This window comes from Pavona decussata, unplaced genomic scaffold, assembly GCF_977016875.1.
Source record: "Pavona decussata unplaced genomic scaffold, jaPavDecu1.1 SCAFFOLD_83, whole genome shotgun sequence".
NCBI classification, from domain to species: Eukaryota; Metazoa; Cnidaria; class Anthozoa; order Scleractinia; family Agariciidae; genus Pavona; species Pavona decussata.
In genome coordinates, this window is record NW_028145501.1 from 2,247,793 (window position 1) to 2,271,500 (window position 23,708).

Below are 23,708 nucleotides of genomic sequence, written 5' to 3' on the forward strand. Positions count from 1 at the left end.
CTTTATCTCGTAGCTAAATTCATAAAACTTGAATTTCGACTTGAATTGTATCAGTCGCACTTTATGGGTTAGCAGGGCCTTGAACAGAGTCCAACAGCTTTTGTAGGTGAGCAAGTTTAATAGACAGATTCTCCAGGTAAGTGGGTTTAACAAAACAGACTAAAATGTCTTTCTCACTTCGATTCTACTGAAAACTGGTTTTAAAAACACAATAACCTAATGTATATAATTTATGTCAATCATGACTCTGTCATCAAACAAATCTGTCAACTACGAGGCAACGCCTATTTGATCAACGAAACATTTACCCTTAGCAGTGTTAAAAGCACAATAATTATTATTAAGTGCTAGTTGGGCCGAGAATTAAACCTGCAGCTTTGTAAGCCATAAAATATTAAATAAAAACGAACAAAGATATTTAGGGGTACTGTGAAAAGATATTTATTTGTCTTCTTTAATATTCAGATCTGGATTTCTAATGGTGGCTTGGCTGAAGTGCTGACTGTGTTTGCCAGGACTGATTATGTAGATGACAAGGTAGGCTTTTTCTTTTAACAGTAGTATCATGGGAGATCGATGGGAGATATCATGATATTTGGCCAAAATTCACTAAATTTAAACTTTGAACGCTGTGTTAATTAATTTCTCAATCGCTCATTTAAAGAAACATTAATACTGATTCTAAGACGAAAGGTTGAACCAAAATATAGTACAACTGGCCATTTTTAGTGCGTTACAACAGCGAAATTTGAAAACGTCCGCCAGACGTTTTCAAATTTGAACCCTTGTCTATCTTGGTCATCTGCTGGCGAAAATATCTGTGGATAGTTTCTTTGCATTCTGATAGTCTTTTAATGGCATTTTGTCATTATATCTTGGCTGCTATCAACCAAATAGCGTCTTTCCGATTTTCAATGTGTTACTAAAAATAGCGTGATACTGTCCCTTTAAAAACTAGAGGAAAGAAAGAAATTGAAACAGTTAAAGGAATCAGCTGCCAGGCATTAAGAAAAGTCAATGTTTGTATACAAAGTGAACAACAAATAAAGGTGTACATTCTGATGGTACAGCCGCAACAACGATCATGCACTTCTTTTCTTTTTATATCTATTTTATTGAATAATTTTTCAGTGTACAATTTGTTCTGAAACCTGTTGCGGACAGTGTCTAGGCAACAGTTCCTGGACTGGGAAAAAAGTGTGTTTTATTATTATTATTATTATGATTATTATTATTATTATTATGATTATTATTATTGTTATTATTATTATATTATAGGAGAATGCAAACGTTTGGATATGTCCTTAAAAACGTTCATAGGGCGTGGACGTAGCCTATGACGCCTTTCGATGCAACTCAATGTACCTATAATTAAAAAGTCATCAATAGAGCCAAAAAAAAGGAAAAAAGTGAAAAGTGCTTATAAATTCATGAAATGTCCCTAGAACCGACTGACTGCTAAAACCAGCGCTGCAACTATCATCATCATCATCTTCATGGTCATCATCATCATTATTATTATTATTATTATTATTATTTACTTGATGTAAACCAAGCAAGCCCACCAATACAGGCCTCCTACTTCACTACCAGAGCCACGTAGATGATCGTTACAAACCGAGCCTAATTAACACCATGCTAGACCAGGCCTACCGTTTATCCTCTGATTGGTCAGATTTCCACGAAGAATGCGACCGACTGAGAGAAGTGTTCAGTAAGCTTAAATACCCACAACACTTAATTGACACGGCCATCAAAAAGGTTATCGACACTAAGGTATCTGATCCACAGCCTTATCCATTGTCACAAGAGAAAGCGAACACCGTTAGAGTCATCCTATCATTCAAAGATCAGAGTTCAGTGAACATTGTGAAACAGCAACTAAGTAAACTAAGTTTAAAAGTAGGAACTGCCATCCAACCTGTGTTTGTGAGTCGAAAACTCAATGAAGATCTTAAGGTGCAAGAAGCCAAGTTCGCCATTGTCAACCAACAATGTGTAGTATACAAATTGAAATGTAACCTGTGTGATGCAGGATATGTGGGGTACACGCGTGGGCACCTGCATGAGCGCGTAGACGGACACAAAAGAAAGTCGTCTTCCATTTACAAACACTACCATCTTCAACATAATGACCAGATACCACAGCGTTTTTTAGAACGGTTTCACGTACTTGTGAAATGCACCTGTCCAGCAAATTTGATTGCCTCAGTCATGAGATGCTATTCATACGCAAACTGAAACCAGAACTGAACGTGCAAACTGATTCAATTCGCGCTAAAGTATTTGTTTGACCATCTATTAATATGTTAATTTCCAGCTCTAGTCTAAATATCCGCGTTCACAAACTGACTAGTTCTCTTGATAATGGAGTCAAGATGACTCCGAAACGTCGAGCCTTAAATCTCTCTGTAATTGTTGTATTATTATTATTATTATTATCTTTATTTCCAACTATTCCTCTCATTATATGAGACCTGTCAAACGATGAAATACGCATCTTGCATTAAACAGGGACAAAAGCAAGATAAAATAACGGCTTTTATTGTGGAAAGAGGGTTTGGAGGGGTAACCAGTGGTAAACCAGAAGACAAGCTTGGAATCAGAGGCTCGAACAGTAAGAACAATTATTATCTTCATTTGTTACTAGTAAATTATTTTTATCAATGCCCTAGTCACAAACTAAAATTTTCACTTCCGTTAGTAACAGTCGGCAAGTCCTCAGAAGATCCGAGTTTTGGGGTTATTAACATTTGATTTCTTTCTTTGCTTTCAGCCTGTGAAATTCACTTTGATAACACCCCAATTCCTGTTGAAAATGTTCTGGGACAAGTTGGAGGAGGCTTCAAGGTAAAACTATTGTTATGCTATGATAACTATATAGTAATAGGCCATTTCTGAGTTGCTGTGAACCTCATTACAAAAGGAAAGCTAAGTGCAAAGAGTTGTATGTGAAAATTAGATTTGTTTGTATATGAATAAAAAATAATTTGCATAAAAACTATGCACGATGCTCGCTTTGATAATGAGGTTCAAAGTAACTCAGAAATGGCCTATTGAGTCATTACACCCTTGCCATGACTACAGAGTTGCCATATAAATTAAATTTAAATATTGTGTCTTTCTTTGTTCTGTTGTGAAGGTTGCCATGACCATCTTAAACAGCGGCAGATTTGGTATAGGAGCAGGAGCTGCAGGGGGGCTAAGGAAGTTGATAGGTAAATGTACCTCTATACTTTAGATGCAGTATACAGACTGCTCGAAATTAAAAAAAAATCCAGGTTGTCCCTATTTCAAAAGCCAGGCAACCAAACCTGTGAATTTGGTTGCCCTCATGAATCCTTGGTTGCCAGTTAGAAAAACCTACGCGTTTAAGTGCACTACTCAAAAAAACATCCACTTTTGTCTTCTCTTTTCTTTCTCGTACCCTGCATCTGCCTCGCTCAATTTAGCTTTCTTTTGAGGAAGCGGCTTTACAGCAGTCAAAAAAAGCCACATTTTCACTCCGTGAAAGAAAATACTTGTATTCTGTACTGCTAGTTGAAGACATAAAAAATCAAAACCAAAATAAGGAATTTGAGAACAATTATGGTAATGATCCTATCTTTATTTACATGCCGTGTAATCCCATAGTTCTCAGTGTGCGGCAGTGGTTTTTGTGGAAGTCTGGGTTTAAGTTGTGGCATATTCAAAATGGCGTCTTTAATCTTGATCGCCACCGGACATGATACTTTGTGTTTCTCTCTTACATTTTCGTACCTGGCAATGTTTTGTAAAATTGACAGATATCCAAAAGACGCTTAGTTGAGGCAAATTAATTATTATTAACTTCACACTATCGGACATTGACAAAACAAAACCGTCACGTAAGTCGGGTGCTGTTTATGATTAATTTATTTGCTACTTTTGGCTGGGTTGTCCGTTGTTATTTCCCCGGGCAACCTGACGACCAGACGACCGCTAATTTCAAGCACTGAGTATATGGCAGACATTACAACCCTTCCAATTTACAGTGATTTTCAATGCTACTTGCATAGTTGCTACCTTTTGACATGCCATGTAAACTGAACTCGACTTTTGGTGATAAAGATGTATTTCTTTATCTTCAAACTGACGTGGGAAATCTCAAGAAGTCAATCCAAGATTGATAAATTGACTGTTGAAATTTAACACCTAAATCCTTGCAAACAAAACATCCAAATGCCACTGCAGGGTACGGACCAGAGTCAATCAAAAGCAGTCAAATCGTTTGAATTTTCCCAAAAACTGAGAGCAGTCCAAGGTTAATACATTTCTTCAGTTGTTTCTTTTGCCAAGAGACGGAAATGTTCCAGCTTGGTAGTTTAAATGGTCTTTTTAGCTGTTTAAATAGCATGTTGAAGTATGGCACGTCGAAAGATAGTCATTATTCTCTACTTTGCACAAAGTGGCTGTAATCAGGGGTGTCCTGAGTTTCTCTCCCGCTACATATTTTTTAAAACGCTTATGATTCTTGTCGAATTTTGAAACTACTATTAATACATAATCAAGTTGGGAACCCAAAACGACCAGCAATACTTTCAATCTTGGAATAAGAATTGGACATTTTGGTGGAGGTCTGGCATTGATGATGGTGATGATGATGATGATGATGGTGATGATGATGATGATGATGATGATGATGATGATGATGATGATGATGATGATGGTGATGGTGATGGTGATGGTGATGATGATGATGATGATGATGATGATGATGATGATGGTAGTAATGATGGTGACGATCGATGATAACAGTGGGACTGATGATGATGGTGACGATGATGCTGTTGGTGATGACGGTGTTAACTGATGATGATGCTGATGACAATGATGTTGGTAACGATTATGGTGATGGCTGCAGCTGATGATGATGATGTTTGAGGATGTTGATAATGATGGTGCCCGAGGTGATGGTTGATGGCAATGATGACTAATGATGATGATGATGATAGTCATGATGACGCTGATACTGCTAGTCATGCTGATGGTGGTGATGTTGACAGGTATGATAATGACGATTGTTGAGAATTTCTTTTTAAGCATAATATTAGATTTCTTTGGCCGTCCATATCCTAAATTGGCAGGAAAAACCAAAAATTGGATGAAATGTGTTCGGGTCAAGAGATCCGGATTCGAGAGGATTCGCGGATTCGCCCCAAGACCAACCCCACCATGAAACTGTACAGAATTTCGTACCAGGCATATAATTAGGCTGTCCGCATTACCAATAGCCATAAAAGCTAGAAAATGTAGTGTTTGGGCGAATATTAGCATAAACTGACCCCAAAATCAACCTCACCATCAAAGTGTTCAGAATTTCAATTGTCATTAAATGGTATTCCTCGTCTGTCCATACCCTCAAATAGTGAGAAAAAGCCGAAAATCAGAACATAATTATAGTAATTGGGTGAATATTAGTCTAAACTGACTCTAAAACCAACTTCACCATAAAACTGTTCAGAATTTCGTGTTAGTCCGCATTACCAATAGCCAGAAAAGCCAGAAAATGCAGTGTTTGGATGAATATTAGGCTAAAGTGACTTCAAAATCAACCTCACCATGAAACTGTTCAGAATTTCTTATTAGGCATAAAATTACGTTTCCTTGCTTGTCTTAGAAAATATATACCTCTTACTAACCGAGTTTGAGGTCCGTGCATGTAAGTTATTGACGGATTTTTTCCCATTGATTTATGGCCCAAGCGCATTAAATAAAATAGGGTTTTGTCCGCTCTGTGCATCCCAAGTAACCATAAAACATTGGAATTTGGAAAACTTAAACTAACCTCATAACCAAACTACTAAAAATGTCTTATTACACATGGAATTAGGTTTCCTGCATTGTGTGTATATGAAATAGCAAGAAAACGCCAAAATCTAAACCATGTACTTGTTGGAATGAATATTAGTTTAACCTGACCCCAATACCAACTGCACAACCGAACTGCTTAGATTTAGTATTAGGCATGGTTTTAAAAACTAAACTGTTTGAGTAAATATTAGGTTAATATGACCCCAAAAGTAACATCACGAAGCAACTGTTTAGAATTTCTTATTAGTCCCAAAAAAGGTTTTCTCCACTTTGTGCATCCCAACTAACGAGAAAATCACAAAAAAATGAGAAAACACAGTTCTGGGGTGAATATTAGCCTATTCTGAGACTAGGGTGTACACTATTAGACCTAAACCCAGAGTGAAAAGGATGAAAATTCAACCGAAAACCAAAGTGTATAGTATTTGGATGAAAACTAGTCCAAAATCCATAGTTTATAGCATTAGGACGACAATTAGCCCAGAAAGCATAGTGTATAGTATAAGGATGAAAATTAGACAGAAAACCAAAGTGTATAGTAAGTATAACGATGAAAATCTCCGCAAGGCATAGTGTATAGTACTGATGAAAATTCGTCCGAAAAGCACAGTGTATAGTATTAGGATGAAAATTAGTCCAAAAGCCATAGTCTATAGTATTTGAATGACAATTAGTCTAAAAACTATAGTCTATAGCATTAGGACGAAAATTGCTCCAAAAGGATAGTGTATAGTATAAGGACGAAACTTGGAAAATTCATATTCTATGGTATTGGGACCAACATTGGGCTAAAAAGAATAGTGTATAGTATTAGGATGAAAATTAGCCGAAAATTCATAGTGTATAGCATTAGGAGAAAAATTGGGCCAAAAAGCACAGTGTATAGTATTAGGATGAAAGTAAGCCGAAAATTCATAGTGTATAGTATTAGGAGCAAAATTGGGCCAAAAACCATAGTGTATAGTATTATAATGAAAATTAGCCGAAAATTGATAGTGTATAGTATTAGGACAAAAATTGGGTCAAAAAGCATAGTGTATAGTATCAGGATGGAAATAAGCCGACAATTAATAGTGTATAGTATTAGGAGCAAAATTGGACCAAAAACCATAGTTTATAGTATTATCATGAAAATTAGCCGAAAATGCATGGTGTATAGTATTAGGAAAAAAACTGGGCCAAAAAGCATAGGGTATAGTATTAGGATGAAAATAAGCCGAAAATTCATAGTGTATAGTATTACGACCAAAATTGGCCCAAAAAGGACAATGTGTAGTATCAGGATGAAAATAAGTTCAAAAATTCATACTGTATTAATAGCATTAGGAGCAAAATTGCCCTAAAAAGCATATTGTTTAGTATTGGGATGAAAATTAGTCGAAAATTCATAGTGTATAGTATTAGAATCAAAATTGGGCCAAAAAGCATAGTCTATAGTATTAAGATTGAAGTAAATCGAAAATTCGTAATGTATGGTATTAGGACCAAAATTAAGCCAAAACTGAGTATAGTGTATCATATTAGGATGAATTCATAGTGTAAAGTATAATGACAAAAATTGGGCCAAAAAGCATGGGGTATAGTATTAGGATGATAATTAGACCGAAATTCATAGTTTATAATATAAGGACAAAATTTGGGCCAAAAGCAGTCTACAATATTAGCATGAAAATTATTCGAAAATTCATAGTGTATGACATTAGGACCAACATGGGGCTAAAACGTATAGTGTATAGTATTAGGATGAAAATTAGCCGGAGATTCATAGTGTATAGTATTAGGACCAAAATTGTGCCAAAAAACATATTCTATAGTATTAAGATTGAAATAAGTCGAAAATTCGTAGTATATAGGTATTGGGACCAAAATCGGGCCAAAAAGTATAGTGTATTGTGTTAGAAAGAAAATTAGCCGAAAATTCAGTGTATAGTATTAGGAGCAAAATTGGGCCAAAAAAGCATAGTCTATAGTATTAAGATTGAAATAAGTCGAAAATTCGTAGTGTATAGTATTAGGACAAAAATTAAGCCAAAAAGTATAGTGTATCGTATTAGAATGAAAATTAGCGGAAAATTCATAGTGTATGGTATTAGGAAAAAAATTGGGCCAAAAAGCATAGTATATAGCATTAGGATGATAACTAGTCCGAAATCCATAGTGTATGTTATTAGAACCAAAATTGGGCCAAAAAGCATAGTGTATAGTATTGGGATGAAAATTAGTCGAAAATTCATAGTGTATAGTATTAGGAACAAAATTGGGCCAAGAAGTATAGTGTATCGTATTAGAATGAAAATTAGCGGAAAATTCATAGAGTATAGTATTAGGAAAAAAATTGGGCCAAGAAGCATAGGGTATAGTATTAGGATGATAATTAGTCCGAAATTATAAGTGTATTGCATTAGCGCCAAAATTAGGCCAAAAAGCAAAGTATATAGCATTAGGATGATAACTAGTCCGAAATTCATAGTGTATGGTATTAGAACCAAAATTGGGCCAAAAAGCGTAGTGTATAGTATTGGGATGAAAATTAGTCGAAAATTCATAGTATATAGTATTAGGAACAAAATTGGGCCAAAAAGCATAGTATATACTATAAGAATGAAAGTTAGCCGAAAATCCATAGTTGCTAGTATTTTGAGTAAAATATGGCCAAAAGACATAGGCTATAGTATTAGGTTGAAAATTAGCTGAAAATTCATAGTGTATTGACCAAAATTGGGCCAAAAAAGATAGTGTATAGTGTGAAAATAAAAATTAGCCAAAAATTGATAGAGTATAGTATTAGGACTAAAATTGGGCCAAAAATCATAATCTATAGTATTACGATGAAAAATAGCCGAAAAATCATAGTGTATAGTATTAGAATCAAAATTGGGCCAAAAAGGATAGTGTATACTATAAGAATGAAAGTTAGGCGAAAATGCATCGTGTATAGTATTAGGACTGAAATTGGACCAAAAGTATAGTATTAGGATAAAAACTAGCCAAAAATTCATAGTGTATAGCATTAAGACCAAACTTGGAACAAAAGCATAGTGTATAGTATTAGGATGAAAATTAGTCGAAAATTGATGATGTATAGTATCAGGGCCAAAATTGGGCCAAATAGCATGGTGTATAGTATTATGATGAAAATTAGTCGAAAATTCACAGTGTATAGTATAAGGACCAAAATTGGGCTTAAAAGCATAGTGTATAGTATAAGGATGAAAATTAGTCAAAAATTGAAAATGTATAGTATTAGGATGAAAATTAGTCGACAATTCATAGTGTATAGTCTTAGGACCAAACTTGGGCCAAAAGGCATAGTTTATAGTATTAGGAGGAAAATAAGCCGAAAGTTCCTTGTGTATAATATTAAGATCAACAGTGGGCCAAAAGGCATAGTGTATAGTACTAGAATGGAAATTACCCAAAAATTCGTAGTGTATAGTGTTAGGAATAAACTTGGGCCAAAAAGCATAGAATATAGTGTTAGAATGAAAATTAGCCAAAAATTCATAATGTATAGTATTAGGATGAAAATAAGTCGAAAATTCATAGTGTATAGTATTAGGATATAAATTAGTAAAAATCCATAATGTATAGTATCAGGATGAAAATTAGTCGAAAATTCATAGTGTATAGTGTTAGAACCAAGCTTTGGCCAAAAAAGCATAGTATGAATAAATTTTCGACTAAGTTTCGTCCTAATACTATACACTATGCTTTTAGGCCCTGTTTTCCTCCTAACACTATACACTATGAATTTTCGGCTTGTTTTCATCCTAATCCTATACACTATGCTTTTTGGCCAAATTTTGGTCCTAATACTATACACTATGAATTTTCGACCAATTTTCATCCTAATACTATACACAATTTTTTTTGCCCAATTTCAATACTAATACTATACACTAATAATTTGTGGCCCAATTTTGGTCCTAATACTATACACTATGAATTTTTGACTAATTGTCATCCTTATTATGAATTTTTGACTAATTTTTATCCTAATACTATACATTGACTTTTTGGCTAACTTTCATTCTAACGCTATCCACTATACTTTTTGTCCCAAGTTTTGTCCCAACACTATACACTATGAATTTTCGACTAAGTTTCATGCTAATACTATACATTAAGCATTTTTTACTAATTTATATCCTAATACCATACACTATGAATTCTCGACTAAGTTTCATCCTAATACTATACAATATGATTTTTGGCCCTGTTTTCCTCCTAATGCTATACACTATGAATTCGGCTTGTTTTCATCCTAATCCTATACACTATGCTTTTTGGCCAAATTTTGGTCCTAATACTAAACACTATGAATTTTCGACTAATTTTAATCCTAATACTTTTGACTATGCTTTTTAGCACTTTTTTGGTCTTAATACCATACACTGAATTTTCGACTAATTTTCATCCTAATAGTATACACCATGCATTTTGGTCCAATTTTGGTTCTAATACTATACGCTATGAATTTTCGACTAATTTTGATCGTAATACTATCCACTATGCTTTTTGGCCCAATCTTCGTCGTAATACTATACACTATGAATGTTCGACTAATTTCCATCCTAATAATATACACTATGCTTTTTGGCCCTGTTTTGTTTCTTATACTATACACTATGAATTTTCGACTAAATTTCATCGTAATACTATACACTATGCGTTTGTGCCCAGCATTGGTCCTAATACTATACACTATCAATTTTTGGCTAATTTTTTTGTTCTAATACTATACACCATGGTTTTTGGCCCAATTTTGGTCCTATTACTATAGACTATGAGCTTTCGACTAATTTTCATCTTTATACTATACACTATGAATTTTCGACTACTTTTCAACGTAATACTATCCACTATGCGTTTTGGCCCAATCTTGGTCCTAATACTATACACTATGAATTTTCGACTAATTTTCATCCTAATGCTATACACTATGGTTTTTAGCCCAATTTGGTCCTAATTCTATACACTATGAATGTTCGACTACTTTTCATCGTAATACCATACACTATGCTTTTCGGCCCTATTTTTTTTTTCTAATACCATACACTATGAATTTTCCACTAATTTTAATCGTAATACTATACTCCATGGTTTTTAGCCCAATTTTGGTCTTAATTCTATACACTATGAATTTTCGACTAATTTTCATCCTAATACTTTACACTATGCTTTTTGTCCCTAGTTTAGTCCGAATACTATACACTATGAACGTTCGACTAATTTTAATCGTAAAACTATACAATATGCTTTTGGGCCCAATTTTGGTTTAAATACTGTACACCACGAATTTTCGACTAGATTTACTCTCTCCCTTTTGTAAGGGTAAGTCCACGGTTTTTACCCAAAAATGACCAAATTTTCAAGTCCGCATTCTTTACTTGTTTATGTCCCTAGGGACTTCGTTGTGTCCAAAAAATCCCTTGAAAATCCTTTTTAACTGCAAAGAACGCCCTGAGAAAAACATTTCTGTTTTACTTTTAGCCTGACTTCATCTTTTCTGGGCTATTTCTTTGTCGCTGGTCCGTTGAAAGGCCAAAAACGTGTCAAAGGGAACACTTTCGGAAACACTGATTCGACTGAAAGCTTTTAAAAGAATATTTGTATTTTGACCAAAAATCGACTTTTTTCCAAGGGGGTTTTTCATGGTTTTTGGCAAAAAATGACCAAATTTTCAAATCGGCATATTTCACTTGTTTATGCCCCTAAGGATCTCGGTGTGTCGAACAAGTCCCTTGGGAATCATTTTTAAGTACAAATAACGCCCTGGCAAAGAATTTTCTGTTTTACTCTCACCCTGACTTTATCTTTTTTCGGGTATTTCTTTGTCGGTAGTCCCTTGGAAGAGCGAAAACGTGTCTTAGGGGACATTTTCGGACACGCTGATTCGATTGGAAGCTTTTTAAAGAATATTTTTATTTTGACCAAAATCGACTTTTTCCAAAGGTTTTTGTCCTTGGTTTTTGGCCAAAAATGACCAAATTTTAAAATCAGCATTTTTCACTTGTTTATGTCCCAAGGGATCTCGGCGAGTCGAAAAAGTCCCTTGGCAATCATTTTTAAGTGAAAATAACGCCCTGACAAACAATTTTCTGTTTTACTCTCACCCTGACTTCATCTTTTTTTGGGTATTTCCTTGTCGCTGGTCCCTTAGGAGGCCCAAAACGTGTCTTAAGGAACTTTTTCGGAAACACTGATTCGACTGGAAGTTTTAAAAAGAATATTTGTATTTTGACCAAAAATCGACTTTTTTCCAAGGGGTAGGTCCATGGTTTTTGGCCAAAAATGACCAAAATTTTTAAACCGGCATTTTTCACTTGTTTGTGTCCCTAGGGATCTCGGCGTGTCGAAAAAGTCCCTTTGCAATCATTTTTAAGTGCAAATAACGCCCTTAAAAAGAATTTTCTGTTTTACTCTTACCCTGCCTTCATATTTTTCGTGTATTTCTTTGTAGCTAGTCCCTTGAGAAGCCGAAAACGTATCTTAGGGGACATTTTCAGAAACACCGATTCGATTGGAAGCTTTTAAAAGAATATTTGTATTTTGACCAAAAATCGACCTTTTCCAAGGGGTAGGTCCATGGTTTTTGGCCAACAATGACCAAATTTTTAAATCGACATTTTTCACTTGTTTATGTCCCTAGGGATCTTGGCGTGTCGAAAAAGGTTCTTAGGAATGATTTTTAAGTGCAGATAACGCCCTTAGAAAAAATTTTCTGTTTTAGTCTCATCTCGACTTTATCTTTTTTTGGGTATTTCCTTGTCGCTGGTCCCTTGGGAGGCCCGTAACGTGTTTTAAGGGACCTTTTCGGACACACTAATTCGAATGGAAACTTTAAAACGAATCTTTAAATTTTGACAACAAATCGACTTTTTTCCAAGGGGTAAGTCCATGGTTTTTGGCCAAAAAGGACCAAATTTTCAAGTCGGTATTTTTCACTTGTTTATGTCCCTAGGGATCTCGGCGTCTCTAACAATTCCCTTGGGAATCATTTATAAGTGCAAGTAACGCCCTGACAAAGAATGTTCTGTTTTAGTCTTATCCTGACTTCATCTTTTTTTGGGTATTTCCTTGTCGCTGGTCCCTTGGGAAGCCCAAAACGTGTCTTAGGGGACCTTTTCGGACACACTGATTCGATTGGAAGTTTTAAAAAGAATATTTGTATTTTGACCAAAAATCGACTTTTTTCCAAAAGGGAAGGCCATAGTTTTTGGCCAAAAACGACCAAATTTTTAAATCGACATTTTTCACTTGTTTATATTCCTAGAGATGTCGGCGTGTCTAACAAGTCCCTTGGGAATCATTTTTAAGTGCAAATAACGCCCTTAGAAAGAATTTTTTGTTTTACTCTTACCCTGACTTCATATTTTTCGTGTATTTCTTTGTAGCTAGTCCCTTAAGAAGCCGAAAACGTGTCTTAGGGGACATTTTCGAAAACACCGATTCGATTGGAAGCTTGTAAAAGAATATTTGTATTTTGACCAAAAATCGACTTTTTTCCAAGGGGTAAGTCCATGGTTTTTGGCCAAAAAGGACCAAATTTTTAAATCGCCATTTTTCACTTGTTTTTGTCCCCAGGGATCTCGGCGTGTCGAAAAAGTTTCTTAGGAATGATTTTTAAGTGCAGATAACGCCCTTAGAAAGAATTTTCTGTTTTACTCTCAACCTAACTTCATCTTTCTTCGGGTATTTCTTCTTTGTCTTTCTTAAAGGACATTTTTGGACACACTGATTCGATTGGAAACTTTAAAACGAATATTTAAATTTTGACAAAAAATAGACTTTTTTCCAAAGGGTAAGTCCATGGTTTTTGGCCAAAAAGGACCAAATTTTCAAATCGGTATTTTTCACTTGTTAATGTCCCTAGGGATCTCGGCGTCTCTAACAAGTCCCTTGGGAATCATTTATAAGTGCAAATAACGCCCTGACAAAGAATGTTCTGTTTTAGTCTTACCCTGACTTCATCTTTTTTTGGGTATTTCCTTGTCGCTGGTCCCTTGGGAGGCCCAAAACGTGTCTTAGGGGACCTTTTTCGGACACACTGATTCGATTGGAAGTTTCAAAAAGAATATTTGTATTTTGACCAAAAATCGACTTTTTTCCAAGGGGTAAGTCCATGGTTTTTGGCCAAAAACGACCAAATTTTTAAATCGACATTTTTCACTTGTTTATATTCCTAGAGATGTCGGCGTGTCTAACAAGTCCCTTGGGAATCATTTTTAAGTGCAAACAACGCCCTTAGAAAGAATTTTTTGTTTTACTCTTACCCTGACTTCATATTTTTCGTGTATTTCTTTGTAGCTAGTCTCTTGGGAAGCCGAAAACGTGTCTTAGGGAACATTTTCAGAAACACTGATTCGATTGGAAGTTTTAAAAAGAATATTTGTATTTTGACCAAAAATCGACTTTTTTCCAAGGGGTAAGTCCATGGTTTTTGGCCAAAAATGACCACATTTTCAAATGGGCATTTTTCACTTGTTTATGTCCCTAGGGATCTCGGCGTGTCGAAAAAGTCCCTTGGGAATCATTTTCAAGTGCGAATTACGCCCTTAGAAAGAATTCTCTGTTTTACTTTTAGCCTGACTTCATCTTTTTTGGGCTATTACTAGGTCGTTGGTCCTTTGGGAGGCACATAACGTTTCTTAGGGGACATTTTCGGATACACTGGCTCGATTGAAAGCTTTTCAAAGAATATTTGTATTTTGACCAAAAATCGACTTTTTTCCAAGGGGTAAGTCCATGGTTTCGGCCAAAAACGACCAAATTTTTAAATCGACATTTTTCACTTGTTTATATTCCTAGAGATGTCGGCGTGTCTAACAAGTCCCTTGGGAATCATTTTTAAGTGCAAATAACGCCCTTAGAAAGAATGTTGTGTTTTACTCTTACCCTGACTTCGTATTTTTCGTGTATTTCTTTGTAGCTAGTCCCTTGGGAAGCCGAAAACGTATCTTAGGGGACATTTTCAGAAACACTGATTCGATTGGAAGCTTTGAAAAAATATTTGTATTTTGACCAAAAATCGACTTTTTTCCAAGGGGTAGGTCCATGGTTTTTGGCCAAAAATGACCAAATTTTTAAATCGGCATTTTTCACTTGTTTATGTCCCTAGGGATCTCGGCGTGTCGAAAAAGTTTCTTAGGAATGATTTTTAAGTGCAGATAACGCCCTTAGAAAGAATTTTCTGTTTTACTCTCACCCTAACTTCATCTTTTTTCGGGTATTTCTTCTTCGTCGGTTCTTTGGGAGGCCCCAAACGTGTTTTAAGGGACATTTTTGGACACACTGATTCGATTGGAAACTTTAAAACGAATATTTAAATTTTGACAAAAATAGACTTTTTTCCAAGGGGTAAGTCCATGGTTTTTGGCCAAAAAGGACCAAATTTTTAAATCGATATTTTTTACTTGTTTATGTCCCTAGGGATCTCGTCGTGACTAACAAGTCCCGTGGGAATGATTTTTAAGTGCAAATAACGCCCTGACAAAGAATTTTTCTGTTTTAGTCTTACCCTGACTTCATCTTTTTTGGGGTATTTCTCTGTCGCTGGTCCCTTGGGAGGCCCAAAACGTGTCTTAGGGGCCTTTTTAGGACACACTGATTCGATTGGAAGTTTTAAAAAGAATATTTGTATTTTGACCAAAAATCGACCTTTTACCAAGGTGTAAGTCCATGGTTTTTGGCCAAAAATGACCCAATTTGCAAATCGGTATTTTTTACTCGTTTATGTCCCTAGCGATCTCGGCGTGTCGAACAAGTCCGTTGGGAATCGTTTTTAAGTGGAAATAACGCCCTTAGAAAAAATTTTCTGTTTTAGTCTCACCCTGACTTCATCTTTTTTGGGTATTTCCTTGTCGCTTGTCCCTTGGGAGGCCCAAAATGTGTCGTAAGGGACTTTTTAGGACACACTGATTCGATTGGAAGTTTTAAAAAGAATATTTGTATTTTGACCAAAAATAGACTTTTTTCCAAGGGCTAAGTCCATGGTTTTTGGCGAAAAATGACCAAATTTTCAAATCGGCATTTTTCACTTGTTTATGTCCGTAGGGATCTCGGCGTGTCGAAAAAGTTTCTTAGGAATGATTTTTAAGTGCAAATAACGCCCTGGCAAAGAATTGTTTGTTTCACTCTCACCATGACTTCATCTTTTTTCGGGTATTTCTTTGTCGCTTGTCCCTTGGGAGGCCCGAAACGTGTCTTAGGGGACATTTTCGGGCACACTGATTCGATTGGAAGTTTTAAAAAGAATATTTGTATTTTGACCAAAAATCGACTTTTTTCCAAGGGGTAATTTCCATGGTTTTTGGCCAAAAATGACCAAATGTTTAAATCGGCATTTTTCACTTGTTTATGTCCGTAGGGATCTCGGCCTGTCGAAAAAGTTTCTTAGGAATGATTTTTAAGTGCAAATAACGCCCTGACAAAGAATTTTTCTGTTTTAGTCTCACCCTGACTTCATCTTTTTTTGGGTATTTCCTTGTCGCTGGTCCCTCGGGAGGCCCAAAACGTGTCTTAGGGGACTTTTTCGGACACACTGATTCGATTAGAAGTTTAAAAAAAAATAATTGTATTTTGACCAAAAATCGACTTTTTTCCGAGGGACAAGTGCATGGTTTTCGGCCAAAAATGACCACATTTTCAAATCGGCATTATTCACTTGTTTATGTCCCTAGGGATCTCGACGTGTCGAAAAAGTCCCTTAGGAATCATTTTCAAATGCGAATTACGCCCTAAGAAAGAATTTTCTGTTTTACTCTTAGCCTGACTTCATCTTTTTTGGGCTATTACTATGTCGCTGGTCCCTTGGGAGGCCGAAAACGTGTCTTAGGGGACATTTTCGGACACACTGATTCGATTAGATGAATTTAAAAGAATATTTGGATTTTGACCAAAAATGGACTTTTTTCCAAGAGGTAAGTCCATGGTTTTTGGCCAAAAATGACCAAATTTTTAAATCGCCATTTTTCACCTGTTTATGTCCCCAGGGATCTCGGCGTGTCGAGAAAGTTTCTTAGGGATGATTTTTAAGTGCAGATAACGCCCTTAGAAAGAATTTTCTGTTTCACTCTCACCCTAACTTCATCTTTTTTCGGGTCTTTCTTCTTCGTCGGTCTTTTGGGAGGACTAAAACGTGTCTTAAGGGACATTTTTGGACACAGATTCGATTGGAAACTTTAAAACGAATATTTAAATTTTGAAAAAAAATAGACTTTTTTTCAAGGGGTAAGTCCATGGTTTTTGGCCAAAAAGGACCAAATTTTCAAATCGGTATTTTTCACTTGTTTATGTCCCTAGGGATCTCGGCGTCTCTAACAAGTCGCTTGGGAATTATTTTTAAGTGTAAATAACGCCCTGACAAAGAATTTTTCTGTTTTAGTCTCACGCTGACTTCATCTTGTTTTGGTATTTCCTTGTCGCTGGTTTCTTGGGAGGCCGAAAGGTGTCTTAGGGGACTTTTCCGGACACACTGATTCGAATGGAAACTATAAAAAGAATATTTAAATTTTGACAAAAAATCGACTTTTTTCCAAGGGGTAAGTCCAGAGTTTTTGGCCAAAAATGACCAAATTTTCACATCGGCATTTTTCACTTTTTTTATGTCCCTAGGGATCTCGGCGTGTCGAAAAAGTCTCTTGGGAATCATTTTCAAGTGCGGATTACGCCCTTAGAAAGAATTTTCTGTTTTACTTTTAGCCTGACTTCATCTTTTTTGGGCTATTACTATGTCGCTGGTCCCTTGGGAGACCGAAAACGTGTCTTAGGGGACATTTTCGGACACACTGATTCGATTAGATGCATTTAAAAGAATATTCGCAATTTGACCAAAAATAGACTTTTTTGCAAGGGGTAAGTCCATGGTTTTTGGTCAAAAATGACCAAATTTTCAAATCGGCATATTTCACTTGTTTATGTCCCTAGAGATGTCGGCGTGTCTAACAAGTCCCTTGGGAATCATTTTTAAGTGCAAATAACGCCCTTAGAAACAATTTTCTGTTTTACTCTCACCCTGACTTCATCTTTTGTTTGGTATTTCCTTGTTGCTGGTCCCTTGGGAGGCCCGAAACGTGTCTTAGGGGACTTTTTCGGACACACTGATTCGAATGGAAACTATAAAACGAATATTTAAATTAAAAAAAAAAATCGACTTTTTTCCAAGAGGTAAGTCCATGGTTTTTGGCCAAAAAGGACCAAATTTTCAAATCGGTATTTTTCACTTGTTTATGTCCCTAGGGATCTGGGGGTGTCTAAGAAGTCCCTTGGCAATCATTTTTAAGTGGAAATAACGCCTTGACAAAGAATTTTTCTGTTTTAGGCTTACCCTGACTTCATCTTTTTTAGGGTATTTTCTTGTCGCTGGTCCCTTGGGAGGCCCAAAACGTGTCTTACTTGACTTTTTCGGACACACTGATTCGATTGGAAGTTTTAAAAAGAATATTTGTATTTTGACCAAAAATCGACTTTTTTCAAGGGCTAAGTCCATGGTTTTTGGCCAAAAATGACCAAATTTTCAAATCGACATTTTTCACTTGTTTATATCCCTAGAGATGTGGGCGTGTTGAAAAAGTCTCTTAGGAATCATTTTTGAGTGCAAATAACGCCCTGGCAAAGAATTTTTTGTTTCACTCTCACCATGACTTCATCTTTTTTCGGGTATTTCTTTGTCGGTGGTCCCTTGGCAGGTCGAAAACGTGTCTTAGGGGACATTTTCGGACACACTGATTCGATTGGAAGCATTTAAAAGAATATTTTTATTATTACGAAAAATCGACTCCTTTCGAAGGGGTTTTGGCCAAAAAGGACCAAATTTTCAAATCGGCATTTTTTACTTGTTTATGTCCCTAGGGATCTCGGCGTGTCGAACAAGTCCCTTGGGAATCATTTTTAAGTTCAAATAATGCCCTAAGAAAGATTTTTCTGTTTTACGTTTAGCCTGACTTTTTCTTTTCTGGGCTATTTCTTTGTCGTTGGTCCCTTGGGAGGCCCCAAACGTTTTTTATGGGACATTTTCTATCACCCTGATTCGATTGGAAGCTCTTAAAAGAATATTTGTATTTTGACCAAAAATCGACTAGTTTCCAAGGGGTAAGTCCCCTGATTTTGGCCAAAAATGACCAAATTTTCAAATCGGCATTTTTTACCTGTTTATGTCCCTAGGGATCTCAGCCTGTCGAAAAAGTCTCTTGGGAATCATTTTTGAGTGCAAACAACGCCCTGGCAAAGAGTTTGCTGTTTTACTCTCATTATGACTTCATCTTTTTTTGGCTATTACTATGTTGCTGGTCCCTTGGGAGGCCGAAAACGTGTCTTAGGGGACATTTTCGGACACACTGATTCGATTAGATGAATTTAAAAGAATATTCGCATTTTGACCAAAAATAGATTTTTTTCCAAGGGGTAGGTCCATGGTTTTTGGCCAAAAATGACCACATTTTCAAATCGGCATATTTCACTTGTTTATGTCCCTTAGGATCCCGGTGTGTCGAAAAAGTCCCTTGCGAATTATTTTTAAGTGCAAATAACGCCCTTAGAAAGAATTTTCTGTTTTACTCTCACCCTGACTTTATCGTTTTTTTGGTATTTCATTGTCGGTGGTCCCTTGGGAGGCCCAAAACGTGTCTTAGGGGACTTTTTCGGGCACACTGATTCGATTGGAAGTTTTAAAAAGAATATTTGTATTTTGACCAAAAATCGACCTTTTACCAAGGGGTAAGTCCATGGTTTTTGGCCAAAATGACCCAATTTGGAAATCGGTATTTTTTTACTCGTTTATGTCCCTAGGGATCTCGGCGTATCGAACAAGTCCTTTAGAAACCATTTTTAGTGCAAATAACGCCTTTAGAAAGAAATTTCTTTTTTACTTTTAGCCTGACTTAATTTTTTCTGGGCTATTTCTTTCTCGTTGTTTTTTTGGGAGGCCCAAAACGTTTCTTAGGGGACATTTTCGGACACACTGGCTCGATTGAAAGCTTTTAAATAATATTTGTATTTTGATCAAAAATCGACTTTTTTCCAAGGGGTAAGTCCATTGTTTTTGGCCAAAAATGACTAAATTTTTAAATCGACAGTTTTCACTTGTTTATATTCCTAGAGATGTCGGCGTGTCTAACAAGTCCCTTGGGAATTATTTTTAAGTGCAAATAACGCCCTAACAAAGAATTTTCTGTTTTATTCTCACCCTGACTTCATCTTTTTTTGGGTATTTCCTTGGCGGTGGTCCTTTGGGAGGCTTAAAACGTGTCTTAGGGGACTTTTCCGGGCACACTGATTTGATGGGAAGTTTTAAAAAAAATATTTGTATTTTGACAAAAAATTGACTTTTTTCCAAGGGGTAAGTCCATGATTTTTGGCCAAAAAAGAGCAAATTTTGAAATCGGCATTTTTCACTTGTTAATGTCCCTAGGGATCTCGGCGTGTCGAAAAAGTCCCTTTGGAAACATTTTTAAGTGCAAATAACGCCCTTAGAAAGAATGTTTTGTTTTACTCTCACCTTTACTTTATATTTTTCGTGTATTTCTTTGCAGTTAGTCCCTTGGGAGGCCGAAAACGTGTCTTAGGGGACATTTTCGGAAACACTGCTTCGATTGGAAGCTTTTAAGAGAATATTTGTATTTTAACCAAAAATCGACTTTTTTCCAAGGGTTAAGTCCATAGTTTTTGGCCAAAAATGATCGAATTTTTGAATCGGTATTTTTCACTTGTTTATGTCCCTAGGGATCTGGGCGTGTCGAAAAAGTTCCTTGGGAATGATTTTTAAGTGCAAATAATGCCCTTAGAAAGAATTTTCTGTTTCACTCTCACCCTAACTTCATCTTTGTTCGGGTGTTTCTTTTGTCGTCGGTTGCTTGGGAGGCCCAAAACGTGTCTTAAGGGACATTTTCGGACACACTGATTCGATTGGAAGCTTTAAAACGAATATTTAAATTTTGACAAAAAATCGACTTTTTTCCACGGGGTAAGTCCATGGTTGTTGGCCAAAAATGACCAAATTTTCAAATCGGCATTTTTCACTTGTTTATGTCCCTAGGGATCTCGGTGTGTCGCGTACGTCCCTTGGGAATCATTTTTAAGTGCAAATAACGCCCTGGCAAAGAATTTTCTGTTTTAGTCTCACCCTGACTTCATCTCTTCTCAGGTATTTCTTTGTCGCTGGTTCTTTGGGAGGCCACATTTGTTTATGTCCTTAGGGATTTTTGCATGTCGAAAAAGTCCCTTGGGAATCATTTTTAAGTGCAAATAACGCCCTGACATAGAATTTTCTGTTTTACTCTCACTCTAACTTTATCTTTTCTTGGCTATTTCTTTGTCGCTGGTCCCTTGGGAGGCCTAAAAGGTGTTTTAGGGGTCATTTTACTATAGACTATGAATTTTCGAGTAATTTTCATCGTAATACTATAGTCTATGCCTCTTGGCTTAATTTTGTTCTTAACATTATGCACTAGAATTTTAGACTTATTTTCATCCTAATACTATACAGTATGCTTATTGGCCCAATTTTTGTACTAATACTATTTACTTCGAGTTTTTGGCTAATTTTCATTCTAGTACTATACTGTATGCTTTTTGGCCCAATTTTGGTCCCAATACTATACACTATGAATTTTTGACTAATTTTCCTCTTAATACTATACACTTTTTGGTTTTGGTCCAATATTGGTCCTAATACTGTACACTATGAATTTTCGGCTAGTTTTTATCCTAAAATTATACACTATGCCTTTTGGCCAAATTTTACTCCTAATACTATACACTATGAATTTTTGACTAATTTCCATCGTAATACTATACACTATGGTTTTTGGCCCAATATTGGTCCTAATACTATACACTATGAATTTTCGGCTAATTTTCACCCTAATACTATAGACTATGCCTTTTGGCCAAATTTTACTCCTAATACTAGACACTATGAATTTTCGGCTAACTTTCATTCGTATAGCATATACTATGCTTTTTGGCCCAATTTTGATTCTAATACTATACACTATGAATTTCCGGCTAATTTTCATCCCAATACTCAACAATTATTCACCAAAGTGGAGGTGAATAGTGGTGGATATTTACCAAGCCGTGAAGCGGCGAGGTAAATATCCATCACTTTCACCGACACTGAGGTGAATAATTATTTTAGTATATCCCACAGAACCTGAATAAGAATTGGACCAAAAATTACTTTATTTCTTTCAATATACCGACAAATGGTGGAAGATTTTAAAATCTCACGCGCCGCGCAGTAAGCGATTTCTTATTGTAGAAAGTTCCGTCTCGCTTTCTTGCGGACAAATAAAACTTCTGGAGGCACTTGTTTAGTTGCTACGTGTCTTTTCTGCAATTGTTGTGTGAAATTTGTCCTGTTTCCATACTGCAAAACATCAGATGTTTCATTGTTTACATTGTAATTATAGTGCTCGACAGTTTTCGTAAACAATTCATTGTACTTTCATTTTTCGCATTAGAATATGAGGTTTGAAAGATTAAATAACTTACCATGTAATGCCGTCAAACCAAACTTTGTTGCCATTTTTGTATTTTTTGTAATAGCGGTCTCTTTTATCGAAATATTTTCCTCTTAAGTGACTGTGGCGAAACGGGAAGCCATCTTGTTTCTTTTCGGCTGCGCTGCTTGGAGGTGAATAGTACTTGGCTAATCACCTTCGAGTTAGCCAATCAGCGCGCGCGAAAAGCACTATTCACTTGTGTGGTATATACTAATTCCAGGTATACCTTGGTGTCATACGCACTCAAAGAAACTAGTGTCAAGTGAGTAACAAATAAATGTACTTTTAGAAATGGATTAGTGAAAGTGCTTGGAAATGAAAGTTAGAACTTGATTATAATAGTTTTGAAGATGTCAAGAATCATACTGATAAATTAAACAGTAATGAAAGGTCGCATATATTTCTTTATCTTTTATATTGATTAGTTGGGGATTAAAACAGCACAAACTAGTTCAAAGTATCATAAAACTGTTTCCAAAAGGAACAAGGTAATTTTGATGAGATAGTATGCATCACATTAGAGATAGGTATCCTTTTAGAGGTAATACAAGGCTGTGGCATCATTATCGGTATAGGTTAGGTAAAAGAGGTGGTGCTAACTACACAATATACCGTACTAAGCTTCCTTTATATCAGATGTCTATTGATGGAATATTTGGGGCTTATAAACCAGGATTTAAATCATTAGGAGATACTAACACTGATGTCACTCAATTCTTTAGAGTTGATGGTGAACGTAAACCTATTGTCTACGTTTCCCTTGATGTTTGGCACATGCAAAAGTTGAAAAATATTGCTGTCGGGTTCATTTAAATTTACTGTAGATTTTAGAAATACTGCAGAATAGAATATAAAAGTCGTATAAGTAAAGTTAGATTAGCTGGGGAAGATTACTCTGTTGGTAGGTTTGGTGCCTCTCCTTAAATCAATAAACATCATTATTTTTAGCGATTTAGGTTTGTTTTAACGCTAATTTTGTTAACTCTTGCCTTTTGTGAAGCTCCTAAAGCAGGACTGGATAGGCGGTATATAAATTGATAAGATAGTTTTAATTAAGCGTACAAGTGTGCAGTATTGTATATGCTATATAACATGAATTAAAAGCTGGGAAAAATGCGTCTCTTGTTGATGTGACGTGGTGACCTGGTTGACAATAAAAGCAACAAAAATAATAAAAAGACAAAGTCCCAAAAAATCAATCAAAACCATCTCATTCTCCGTTAATTTATTTGTTGATTTTAATAACGCGCATGCGTGCGCAATATTGTACAATACTATAGTAAAACAATACTATACCACATGGATGAACAGTTAGTGCGAAATATAAAGCTCTGGTTGATCTGACTTATCGAACCGTGTACGGAAAGGTTC

The 23,708-nt window shown here is 35.8% G+C and overlaps 1 protein-coding gene across 1 annotated transcript in view; it reads left to right on the top strand.

Moving 5' to 3' along the window:
* The window catches only part of LOC146475818 (complex I assembly factor ACAD9, mitochondrial-like), a 48,745-nt gene that overhangs the window by 7,300 nt on the left and 17,737 nt on the right, over positions 1-23,708 (top strand). Inside the window, exons 7-10 of the mRNA XM_085115511.1 lie at positions 466-537; positions 2,515-2,617; positions 2,777-2,850; positions 3,143-3,218. Coding sequence (XP_084971637.1) covers positions 466-537; positions 2,515-2,617; positions 2,777-2,850; positions 3,143-3,218 — 325 coding nt within the window. The remainder of the gene's footprint in view (positions 1-465; positions 538-2,514; positions 2,618-2,776; positions 2,851-3,142; positions 3,219-23,708) is intronic.